We start from the raw sequence: 12,761 nt of genomic DNA, 5'->3' as shown, positions 1-12,761 counted from the left end.
GGATCTCTATTCAGTAAACTCTTGCCAGTGAATGTGAAGGCATACAAGACGGCACAATTTTGTCTTATACGTACACCCAGAGTTATCAGGTGTATAAAAGAAGAATGACTGTCCACCGATAATAAACAGGAAAGGGTTATAGAGACAATGCGTCCTACATAACCCTAGTCTGTTTACAGAGATCTTAAAAATGTATCCTAACATATGAACTATGACTCAGTACAAGACTGCATACCCCTGAGAGACAGATTGGGTAATTATGTGCACAGATGGATCTACAGCATGGACTTCATCTCTGGATTAGTACCAAAAGCACAATCCAGGGAATGCTTTATATTTAATGTTGTTCTATCTGCTCAAAGCAAAAAGGCAACATGACAAATCATAAAACATTTTGGTAAAAACAAATGTCAGACACAAATCTTTAGTGAATTTCCTTGCTACACAATTTGAGCAGATTGTTACAGTGATGGACATTTCCACGCTGGTGTATGGCTATGTCATTAGCTTCTGAAATATTATTTGTGACAAATCCCATGACAACGGAGGGTTCCAAATTTAAATATGTGCACTCATTTGAAGTGTAAGTTCACACAGAGAAAAATACTTCATACTTCTTAAAAGTCACAGGGGTAGATTCAGAGAAAAGATACGCCGGCGTATCTCCAGATACGCCGTCGTATCTCTGAGTCCGGCCGGTCGTATCTATGCGCCTGATTCATAGAATCAGTTACGCATAGATATCCCTAAGATCCGACCGGCGTAAGTGTTTTACACCGTCGTATCTTAGGCTGCATATTTACGCTGGCCGCTAGGTGGCGCTTCCATAGATTTACGCGAGGAATATGCAAATTAGCTAGATACGCCGATTCAGAAACGTACGTCCGGCCGGTGCATTTTTTTATGTCGTTTACGTTAGGCTTTTTTCGGCGTATAGTTACCCCTGCTATATGAGGCGTATCCTATGTCAAGTATGGTTGTCGTTCCCGCGTCGAGTTTTGAAAATGTTACGTCATTTGCGTATAGGGCTGGACGTAATTTACGTTCACGTCGAAAGCAGTGAAGATTTGCGGCAGAATTTCGAGCATGCGCACTGGGATTTTTTCACGAACAGCGCATGCGCCGTTCTTAAAAAACTTCAAATACGAGGGGTCACAGTTAATATACATAAAACACGCCCACATCATTCACATTTGAATTAGGCGGGCCTACGCCGACACAGATACGTTACGCCGCCGTAACTAAGGGCGCAAGTTGTTTCTGAACACAGAACTTGCGCCCTAAATTACGGCGGCGTAACGTATCTGAGATACGTTACGCCGGGCGGATAGATAGACCATTCTATCTGAATCCAGCCCAGTGAGTCAAAAGTACTGATGCTACTGAAACAGTATAACAGCCAGGCTAGCAGCATTTTTAGAAGCAGAGGCTAGCAATGATCATCTACAGATTTTGCTTAGTATAAGCTTCCTTTACAAATATTTTTCCTTGTCAAAAATATTTTATTGAGTACAAAGGTGTAATACAAATTACATACATCGAAAATAGAGAAGCTCAAATATTCTTATTCCAATATGTAAATATACAAAGTAAATATTTGTGGACAAAGTATGGTATACTATTTAGTCACTAATGACATTAAGATTATTAAGTTTAGAGGTTTTATGTAGTTATTAGTAACCATTGACATATATATTGTCCTCTGCGAAGCAAAGAGTTATTAACAATACAAAGGGAGCTTCAAAATCATAATAGTAAAATAGCAAATAACAGAGAAAAAATAATTAAATAACTGTCATGGATCTTAAGATATTAAAGTGTTTCTACTGGACATCTGTTACACAGGAGAGGGACATTCAATGCAAGGACACCGGCTATTGAAATGCTAAGTGGAACCAGCTAGAGAAATACCTTTTATTGTGCTCTGCAGGCTAAGAGCGGGTGTCGGAGACACTCCGTCTGGCTAAAAAACTATGGATTGAAGGTTAATTGAATCTAGAATGTATGTGTGAAGATGTATGTGTTTATTGTTCTAAAGGTCAGAAGCCTCCTGTCAGCTGTATTGAATTAGCATTCTATTGTCTAAAGCAATGTAACCTCTCAGAGGTAGTAATTAAGTAGACCGGGTTATTGTGTACATTGATTACCCCCTGGGGCTTCTGTCTCAATACACAAGTCTTTCTATCCAAGCTATTGGACCAATCCCTGTTGACAATTTCAAGTCCTCATTTGCATGGTCAAGGAGGACTTGAGTGAAGACTGGATATACTTTACAATTGACCAATAGGAAAGCGGTTGTTGGGAGTGGGATGTTCCAAAATTCTGTATAAAAGTGTGCTGTGTACTTGAAATAAAGAGTCCTGTTGGAACTTACATACAGCCTGCCTGGTGTTTGTTCTTAATGGGTCTGAATGGCACATAGCTGTAGTTCGGACCCCGGAACCTTGGATGTCTGGACCATCAGACGCTGCAATCTGCAAGCTGACTCACTGGTAGCAGAGGAGTGTCGGGAGAGCAGAACCGGGCGAGAAAGGATCTCGTCACATTGGTTGGCAGCGGTGGGATTTGCTCTCCAGTTACTGGGACAACTCCAAACCACCACCATGAATGACCAGCTATGCAGCCTGGAGGAGAACCATGCTAAAAGACTTGCTTGAGAGCCGTGGAGGGACCGGTGGGAAGAACAAGGCCACCCTGATCATTGCGCTAGCCGAGATGGATCAGAGGGATGGTGATGCAGGACCCTGGTCAGTTGAAGACTTGTTCCAGCAGCGAGTTCAACAGCGGTTGGCATTATATGGTGCAAACCCATCAGAGACCGCCATACAGAATACCATTAGAGACCTCCAGCGGCAGGATGAGAGAGAACGAGAGCGACAACAGAGAGAACGAGAGCGGCAACAGGAGCTGAGAATTGCAGAAATACGGCGATCGGTGACAACGCCTAAAGAAGCAGCACCAAATGAAAGAAGAGGAGAGGTACAGATATCAGTAACCATGGAAGAGGAATTCAGAAGGAGGTTGCGAGAGAAGCAGATACAGCGCAGAGGACCAGTATCAGAGGAGGTCCTGCTTGGATGGTCTGATTCGATCCGCTGCGAACTCTGGAAAGAAGCGCTAGCCCGCGAGCAGCGACACCAGGGAAAAGCTCTCCCCTCCATCCATGTAAGGTACTGGTCACAGTATGAAGTACGGATGCTGTTATTGGGGGAACAACCAAAGCAGGAGTGGACAGCAGAGTTAAGCAGGCTGATCCGGGAAGAGATGCGGTTGGACGAGAGCTACAGAGCCCTCCGGTGGTATGTAGTCCAAGAGTGCCCCTGGTCAGCGGATGACAGCCCCACGGAAGGCTTTGACTATGATGGCCTGGGATTGTTGTATTGGAGGATGTCCAGGGATCCCAACTTTGGGAGCGATCGGGAGTGGCGTTGGGAGGAAATAATGGAGCACAGAGAGCGAAGACTGAATGTCCCGGAAGTGCACTGGTTACAGGAAGATTTGGAATTCCTGGCCGCTCAGGAATGGGAACTGGAAATCGCCTACAAACAGCTGCTAGACTCCGCTCAGCAGCAGGGTGAGATTCCCTTTACCTGGGACTATGAGGAAATATCAGCTGACAGTGATGAAATCCTGGCTGATGAATCAGCAGTGGAAAATCGGGAGCTTGCCATTCCCAAAGCTGAAGTGCTGACCGCAGGGCCGAGCTCTGCTAACCTCTGCTCAGTACCCATAGCATCTTCTGGGTTCCATGGACAGGAGATGGTGAACCTCTATCCCCAGACACCAGTTGTAGAGACAGGGGATTGGATAGACTTTTCTGCTGAGGAAGAACAACCTGGGGAGCCTCCAACAGAAGAGCTGGTATCAGGGCCAAACTTCACTGTGCTCTGCCCAGCACCAAGTACAGTATTTGTGGAGTTACAAGGAACTTCCCCAGCTGAAGCGCTGGTCACCGGACAGAGGGATCAAGACCTCTGCCCCACCCCTGTGGCAGTTCCGGAGGCTCAGGGTGAGAAGATGGCAATCACTCCCCAGCCACAGATTACAGAGTGTATGGACTGTTCAGAGGATGTTATGGATTATGCACCCCCAGCAGAAGTGCTGGCAACAGGGCAGAATGCTAGCCATCGCTGCCCAGCACTGGGACCAACTGTGGAGTTCCAGGGAGTCGGGGCGGTTGGCCCCCCTCCCCAGCAACAAGCTGAGGTGGTAAAGCTCGTACTCCCAGCTGAATCACTGGCAGAAGGACAGGATGCTACTGGCGGCTGCACCCCACTACAGCTTGAGCGGATATCGGTGGATGGGACTGTGGTCTCCACTCACAGCAACCCAGCGGAAGAGCTGGCAACAGAGCAGGGTGCCCCAGGCCTCTGCTCTCAACTAACAGGAGAGGGGGTTCCTGTGGTAGTGGATGGGACTCCGATCTCCATGGACACAACCCCAGAACATGGTGCGGCACTGAGACAGGAGGATGTCGGCTTTGCTTTGCAAGCACCGGGGGATTTTTACCTAGCATCAGTGGATGGGACTGCAGTCTCCACTGGTATACCCCAGGAATGGTGGCCAGTTGGCCCAGATTCCCAACGGCATGATGAACTGAGCCCAGCCACCCTGTCTTCTCTCCAGCGGCTGAAAGGACTCCAGGGAGCAGGGCCAGTCCAGGCCTCTCCCCAGCGGCAGGCGTGTTCTCTGAGAGAGGCAGAGATTGGCTGGGTGAGTAATGCTCTGTTTGGGACAAGTTATCTGGGGTACTGGGTGGGTACCGGAATTGGGGTCTCTCCCAGTGTTAGTCTCCTGCCAAAGGGGGAGATGTGTGACAGACCTAGCCGGGACAGGGGCTTTTGGAGAGGACTGAATGTGAGCCTCTTGCCATCCGATTATGGGCCAGGACCTCAAAACAGGAAGGCAGATGGGTCATCCCAGCGGACAGTCCTGGAACCTTAAGACTACTTTTCCAACATCCTCGAGTTGACCCGTTTGGGTCCCACTGCGGCTGTTGGACTGTTTCCCAGGGGAAGTAATGTCATGGATCTTAAGATATTAAAGTGTTTCTACTGGACATCTGTTACACAGGAGAGGGACATTCAATGCAAGGACACCGGCTATTGAAATGCTAAGTGGAACCAGCTAGAGAAATACCTTTTATTGTGCTCTGCAGGCTAAGAGCGGGTGTCGGAGACACTCCGTCTGGCTAAAAAACTATGGATTGAAGGTTAATTGAATCTAGAATGTATGTGTGAAGATGTATGTGTTTATTGTTCTAAAGGTCAGAAGCCTCCTGTCAGCTGTATTGAATTAGCATTCTATTGTCTAAAGCAATGTAACCTCTCAGAGGTAGTAATTAAGTAGACCGGGTTATTGTGTACATTGATTACCCCCTGGGGCTTCTGTCTCAATACACAAGTCTTTCTATCCAAGCTATTGGACCAATCCCTGTTGACAATTTCAAGTCCTCATTTGCATGGTCAAGGAGGACTTGAGTGAAGACTGGATATACTTTACAATTGACCAATAGGAAAGCGGTTGTTGGGAGTGGGATGTTCCAAAATTCTGTATAAAAGTGTGCTGTGTACTTGAAATAAAGAGTCCTGTTGGAACTTACATACAGCCTGCCTGGTGTTTGTTCTTAATGGGTCTGAATGGCACATAGCTGTAGTTCGGACCCCGGAACCTTGGATGACTGGACCATCAGACGCTGCAATCTGCAAGCTGACTCACTGGTAGCAGAGGAGTGTCGGGAGAGCAGAACCGGGCGAGAAAGGATCTCGTCACAATAACGATAACAATAAGCAAATGGAATGGAGAAAAAAAAAAAAAAAAAAAAGGAGAGTACTGGAACCATAAGGGGGGTCCATGTGGTCAAGCCAAGAGCCACCGCTCCAATCCAAGAGATGTTGAACAATGGCATATATAACACACTGATTCAGCTACCATGGCAGTAGTACTCTATTGTCCAATGTTGGCATAATATATGCAATCCAGGGCTGCCACATCCTCTCAAACTTATCCAATTCAATAGCAGCCATCTTGGCTTGGGTCATGGTATAATTCATCTTAGCTATAGCTTCATGTTAGACCAATTTAGGTGATTTCCAAGATTTTGCTAGTGTCTGTTTGGCTGCTGTGAATAGTTGCACCAGTTATTTGAATTGAGTATGTAAAATAGAGTCTAGGTTTTAAGTTGAGTAGTGCCATTGCAGGATTGGGAAGGATTGTTTTCTCTAGTAATTTGGTTACAATTTTAAATATACCTTTCCAAAATGTTTGTGCTTTAGGACATAACCACCAAATATGAAGATATGTGCCCAAATCTGTACACCCTCGAAAATCTTGTGGCGGATAGTTCTGCACATATTCGGCTACCCTGGCTGGTAACAGGTGCCACCTAGTCAGTACCTTGTAGTTGGCTGCACTCGCTATTATGTTGGGGGAAGCCGTTTTAGTTGTTGACCATATTTGGTTCCATTCTGAAATCTGTAGTGTACGTTCCAAGTCCTCCTCCCACTTCCCAACATAAGATGATTTATCTCTACAGGAAAGGATCAGTATATGCAAATATATAGTCGATATTGCACCTCTGGCATGGGGGTCTTGTTGACATACGTCTTCGAAACTGGACAGTTGTGTCAGTGAAGTTGTAGTTTTCAATAGCGGTGTAAAAAAGTTTTTAATTTGTAAATATCTAAACAACTCTGATTGCGGAAGACCATATTTTTCACATAGGGATAGGAAGGTGATAAGTGACGAGGCATGCACAAATTTGTACATATATAAAGACACCCCTGGATGCCCATTCTTTAAAGCATTTAGGGGATATCCATGCAGGATAGAAAGCTGGGTTTTTTATAAAATGACAGTAAAGGGTTGTGTAGGGATGGAAGTGAATTATTTGTCTTGAATCTATCCCAATTATTTGTCTTGAATCTATCTTGAAATGTTTAGTTATAGGGTTTCTTAGTTTTTTTTACGGTCTTTGGTGACATCCATAATAAAAGTTAGATATTGGGAAAGGATCACACTCAATGGCTTCTATAGACACCCATAACAGGGTTTCTTGGTATGCCTGGTATTTAGTAAGACTAGCTATGTGTGCTGCTCTATAGTAATAGGCAAAATTAGGGCATCCTAAACCGCCGCTAATTTTGGGGAGATAGAGTGTATGCATTTGTATTCGTGGTTTAAAGAATCCCTATATAAATGACCGTGATTTTCTTTGTATTATTCGCAGATAATAAGCTGGAATGGAAATTGGCAAGACTCTAAATAAATATATAAGTTTTGGTAATAATGTCATTTTGACAGCGTTTAATCTTCCAAACCACGATAGCGGGAAATGGGACCATGATTTCATCAGATTTGATAACGGTTTCAGAATTGGGGGATAATTAACCACTTAAGACCTGGACCAAAATGCAGCTAAAGGACCAGGCCCCTTTTTGCGATTCGGCACTGCGTCGCTTTAACTGACAATTGCGCGGTCGTGCGACGTGGCTCCCAAACAAAAGTGGCGTCCTTTTTTCCCCACAAATAGAGCTTTCTTTTGGTGGTAATTGATCACCTCTGCGGTTTTTATTTTTTAGGATTTATGGATAGGACCAGTAAATTCTGCGAATTTACTGAGTATGGGGACGAGATTTAGGCCAGATCAGGGCTGATCCTAGGCAGGGTGCGCAGGGTGCTTTCACCCAGGCGCCTGCAGAGGTGGGGGCGCCGATGTGTATACACACACGAAAGTGCCTCAAAGAAGCTACTTGCAGGAAATTTTTGGACGTCCCGCAAGCGCACCACTCCAGTGTGAAAGCACCCGGGCTCTCACACTGGGATTAAGAAAAGACAAAATGCAGCGCCTTCTAAGCGTAGCAAGCTTGTTTAATAGGAGTAAAATGTTCAAAAATGTATAAAAGGCCTACTTACAAACATCAGTAGGTACAGGCAGAAATATAGAGATCATCCGCATATGTATCCCGGGGACCGTTCGATGTCCTGGTGCAGGCAGCATGGGGATGTCACTCTCTGTGCAGCAGCGGCGGCAGGAACAGAGACGCTCTCGGAACCTACAGGCTGAGGTCAGGTATCCACTGCGGACTGCAGATGACGTCACTTCCGGGTGCGGGAGGTGCACACGTTCGAAACTTTCGAGTCTCTTCCTCAGGCTGGGCCCAAAGATATTGAACCCTATTAAGCGTACGCCTAAAGGGTCAATATAAGCTGTTAAATGAGTTGATGGAACCACATCAATCGGATCCGGATACACAAAGAAAACGATGGCTTGAACACATCACTTTAAACCAGAGCGGAGGGGGTTGACAGCGTCTTGATAGTGACTCCCAAGAGGTCAAACCGTATCCAAAGTACATAAAAGAAAACTAAGTCTCATAGTGTAATACCGTAATACTGATGAAATTTATTAACGGTTAAAAACACTTACAGTTCTGTTGAAAACAAAGGGCATCAATAAAAGGTGGCGCATGGCAGCAGCAGAGTCCCGATGCGTTTCGCAATAGTTTGCATCATCTGGGCCCCATATTTCTGCACCCAGGCGCCTGTGACCCTAGGATCGGCCCTGGGCCAGATACTTGGGGTGATGAAAGAAATAAGAGGATATCATCCGCAAATAGACAGTTTGTGCTGATATCCACCAAGTTCAAAATTGTGCTGATATCCACCAAGCTCTAGTCAGACATGACCGTCCCACTAGCCTCCACAAATATTATTTTTCATACAATCTACCCCAAATACTGTAATTAGAGAACACAATAAGAATAGGCGGTAAATCCTAGAGTGCATCCAAATAGTTTCTGTAACTGATCGAAATTGTGAACATCTGGGCCCGGATCCACAAAGAAGTTACGTTGGTGTATCTATTGATATGCCTCGTAACTTCTAGGATGCTCTGGCGTATCTTTGTTTTGTATCCACAAAACAAGATACGCCTGAAGCTGGGCTAGATCCGACTGACGTACGTCTTAGTACGCCGTCGGATCTAAGGTGCATATTTACGCTGGCCGCTAGGTGGCGCTTCCGTTGATTTCCGCATCGAGTATGCGAATTAGCTAGATACGCCAATCCACAAACGTACGTCCGCCACATTTTTTTACGTCGTTTACGCAAGTTTTTCTTTTTTCGGTGTAACGTTACCCCTGCTCCATGAGGCGTACGCAATGTTAAGTATGGACGTCGGGCCAGCGTTGAATTTTCCGTTGTGTATGTCGTTTGCGTAAAACGTTCGCGAATAGGGCTTTGCATAAATTACGTTCACGTCGTCTAGGCATTGAGCGGGCGTAACTTAATTTGAAAATTCGACGTGATACTGTGCATGCGCCGTACGAAAAAAGTGTCATTTACGTGGGGTCAAGCTTATTTTACATAAAACACGCCCCCTGTTCATCATTTGAATTCCGTGCCCTTACGCCGGGAGATTTATGCTACGCCGCCGTAACTTTAGAGGAAAGTGCTTTGTGAATACAGCACTTGCCTCTCAAAGTAGCGGCGGCGTAGCGTAACTACGATACACTACGCCTGCCTAAAATTACGACGCGCTACGTGGATCTGGCCCATGATACTTATTTGGGTTACTAAATATTTATTTTAGTCCACTGGCTTATATATAAATTTACATTTAATGATTACTAGTAAAAACTTAGAACAAACTGCCAATCAGAATACAGTATGTGAAAAGATAAATGCAAAATCTAACCACTATCTAAACCAGTGGTTTCCAAACTGCGGCCTGGGGGCTCAATTTCACCAACTGACACCATCAATAGGGCACCATTTCTCCAATTAAAACCAATGATGAGGCATTGATGCCAGGGAATTTTCCACACCCATTAGCCACAGTCCCAGCCCCCTAAAGCCTGAAGGACACTACATTGGCCCTTTGCTTAGCAAATTTGGACTATTGAATTTTAAACAGATTTAAAATAAATTTGACAAAGAAAAATAACACAGAGCTCCATTTCATAATATTCTAAAGCTAGGCGATCACTCATCAGCTACTAAAAAAAAAAAAAAAAAAAGGACTGCATTTTATGATAATAGAAAATAGAATTAGGCAATGTGCATTCTTACCACTACTAGCTAGAATGATTTTATTACCATGTTAACCATCTGCTTCAGATGCAATCCACTATATTTTATGGTTTAGCTTAATGCTAATTAAACACGAATGAACACTTAGCCCACAAAACAAAAAAAAGAAGTGAAGCATAAAGGTTTTGTTTATACCGACTGGACGGTGAACTTCAGAAAATTCCTACACAATGTAGGTGAAAACTGATTAGTGAAATTCTCTTCTCCTAATCCAAGCTTGCCATATCGTCCATCACCAAAAGTATAAAGAAGGCCCTTATCTGAAACAGAAAAAAGATATATAAATATGAAATATGAGGAGAAAATCAGCAGACCAAGTAACTGTGATGATCAAGCATTTTCCACGCATTATGTTAACATAGCCTTTGCAAGTTTTAACTGTATTTTTAATAGCCAGGGTATATACACCACTTGTTAAAGGGGGGCTCCAGATTCCGATAACCAACGGCCAGGGTGGTTGGGAAGATGCCTTCATCAACATGGGGACAAGGTGCCATGTTGAGAGTATGCGGCCTGGTATGGTTCAGTAGGGGCGTTTATTTGTCCCCATCCCCTTTCCTGACCTGCCAGACTGCATTGCTCGGATAAAGGCCTGGTATGGATTTTGGGGAGCAGACATCCCGGGCGCCCTGGACAGGTAAGTGTCCTTATATTAAAAGTCAGCAGCTGCACTATTTGTAGCTGCTGACTCTAAAAAAAAAAAAAAAAAATCAGCGGAACTCCGCTTTAAGGGCTTGTTTACACTTGTTTCAAAATGAGGCATTGGACACGCTTTTTCAAAACACTCTGGCCCGGATTCACAAAGCACTTGCGCCGACGTATCTCCAGATACGCAGCGTAAGGGCAAATATGCGCCGTTGTATCTGTGTGCCGTGCCCACAAACTAAGATACGCCTAAAAACAGGCTTAATCCCACCGACGTAACTTGCCTACGCCGGCGTAGGGTGGGCCCACATTTACGCTGGCCGCATGGTGGCGCTGCCATTGATTAGCCATTCAAATATGCAAATGAGGAAAAAAGGGATTTTTAATACAGCTTACCTGTAAAATCCTTTTCTTGGAGTACATCACGGGACACAGAGCGGCATATTCATTACTATGTGGGTTATATGGAGCACCTTCAGGTGATGGACACTGGCAATCTCAAACAGGAAGTGCCCCTCCCTATATAACCCCCTCCCATAGGAGGAGTACCTCAGTTTTGTAGCAAGCAGTATGCCTCCCAAAATGGTCCCCATAAGAGGGGTGGGAGCTCTGTGTCCCGTGATGTACTCCAAGAAAAGGATTTTACAGGTAAGCTGTATTAAAAATCCCTTTTTCTTTCTCGTACATCACGGGACACAGAGCGGCATATTCATTACTATGTGGGATGTCCCAAAGCAATGCTTACAATGAGGGGAGGGAGAACATCTTCCCAAGACAAAAGGATTTAATTTAGAGATATACTTAAATCATAATAAATCCAACTTAGTTGAGAAAAAATAATTTTAAATTTAACTCAAAAGGGAGCCCCCGGAATCCGAGGGTCTCAAACTGCAGCCTGCAGCACTGCCTGCCCAAAGGCTGTATCAGTATTCCTTCTTACGTCCAACTGGTAGAATTTTGTAAACGTGTGGACAGAAGACCAGGTTGCCGCCTTGCAAACTTGAGCCATAGAGATCTGGTGGTGTGCTGCCCAGGAGGCGCCATGGCCCTAGTAGAATGAGCCTTTAATGATAACGGAGGAGGCAACCCCTTCAAGCCGTAGGCCTGAGAGATTAACTGTTTAATCCATCTCGAGATGGTGGATTTTGCAGCTGCCTGCCCCTTCTTGGGCCCATCCGGTAAAATGAACAACACATCTGTTTTCCGGATCTTCTCTGTAGCTTAAGATAGGCCTTCATGGCCCTGACAATATCCAAGGTATGCAGCAACCCTTCCTTTCTGGAAGTAGGTTTAGGGAAGAAGGATGGTAATACCAAATCCTGGTTTAGATGAAACTGGATATAACCTTCGGTAGGAAGGAAGGATGAGGGCGGAGAACGACCTTGTCCTTATGTAAAATAAGATATGGTTCCTTACAGGATAAGGCTGCCAGTTCCGATACTCTTCTGGCGGAAACTATGGCGACCAAAAATACTAACTTCCTTGTTAGTAAAACCAAAGGAATTTCAGCCAACGGCTCAAAGGTTGTTTCTGTAAACTTGACAGAACAAGATTTAAATCCCACGGACAAAGCGGGGATTTAACTGGAGGATTAATACGTAAGACCCCTTGAAGGAAGGTCTTAACTAGCGAGTGGGTGGCCAGCGGCCGCTGAAACCACACTGACAAAGCTGAAATCTGTCCTTTGATTGTGCTTAATGCCAGTCCTTTATCCACTCCTAGCTGGAGAAAACTTAATACTCTATCGATGGTAAATTTGCGAGAAAGCCATCGCTTGGACTCACACCAGCCTACATAGGCCTTCCAGACCCTGTAATAAATCACCCTAGAGACCGGTTTCCTGGCTCTGATTAGGGTAGAGATTACTTTCTGAGACAGACCTCTACCCCTGAGAATCAGGGATTCAGCTTCCAGGCCGTCAAATTTAGATGCCGTAAGGCAGGGTGGAGGATCGGACCTTGCGATAGCAGGTCTGGCCGTAGAGGAAGAGTCCAAGGGTCTCCCACTACCATCTTCAGGATTAG

At 45.0% G+C, this 12,761-nt stretch overlaps 1 protein-coding gene across 1 annotated transcript in view; it reads right to left on the bottom strand.

Moving 5' to 3' along the window:
• Positions 1-12,761, bottom strand: part of RPGR (retinitis pigmentosa GTPase regulator) — a 150,549-nt gene that overhangs the window by 57,484 nt on the left and 80,304 nt on the right. Inside the window, exon 9 of the mRNA XM_040338120.1 lies at positions 10,228-10,352. Coding sequence (XP_040194054.1) covers positions 10,228-10,352 — 125 coding nt within the window. The remainder of the gene's footprint in view (positions 1-10,227; positions 10,353-12,761) is intronic.

This window comes from Rana temporaria, chromosome 2 (genome assembly GCF_905171775.1).
Source record: "Rana temporaria chromosome 2, aRanTem1.1, whole genome shotgun sequence".
Lineage (NCBI taxonomy): Eukaryota > Metazoa > Chordata > Amphibia > Anura > Ranidae > Rana > Rana temporaria.
The sequence above is the reverse complement of the archived record's forward strand: the minus strand, read 5'-3'. Positions and strand labels throughout refer to the sequence as shown.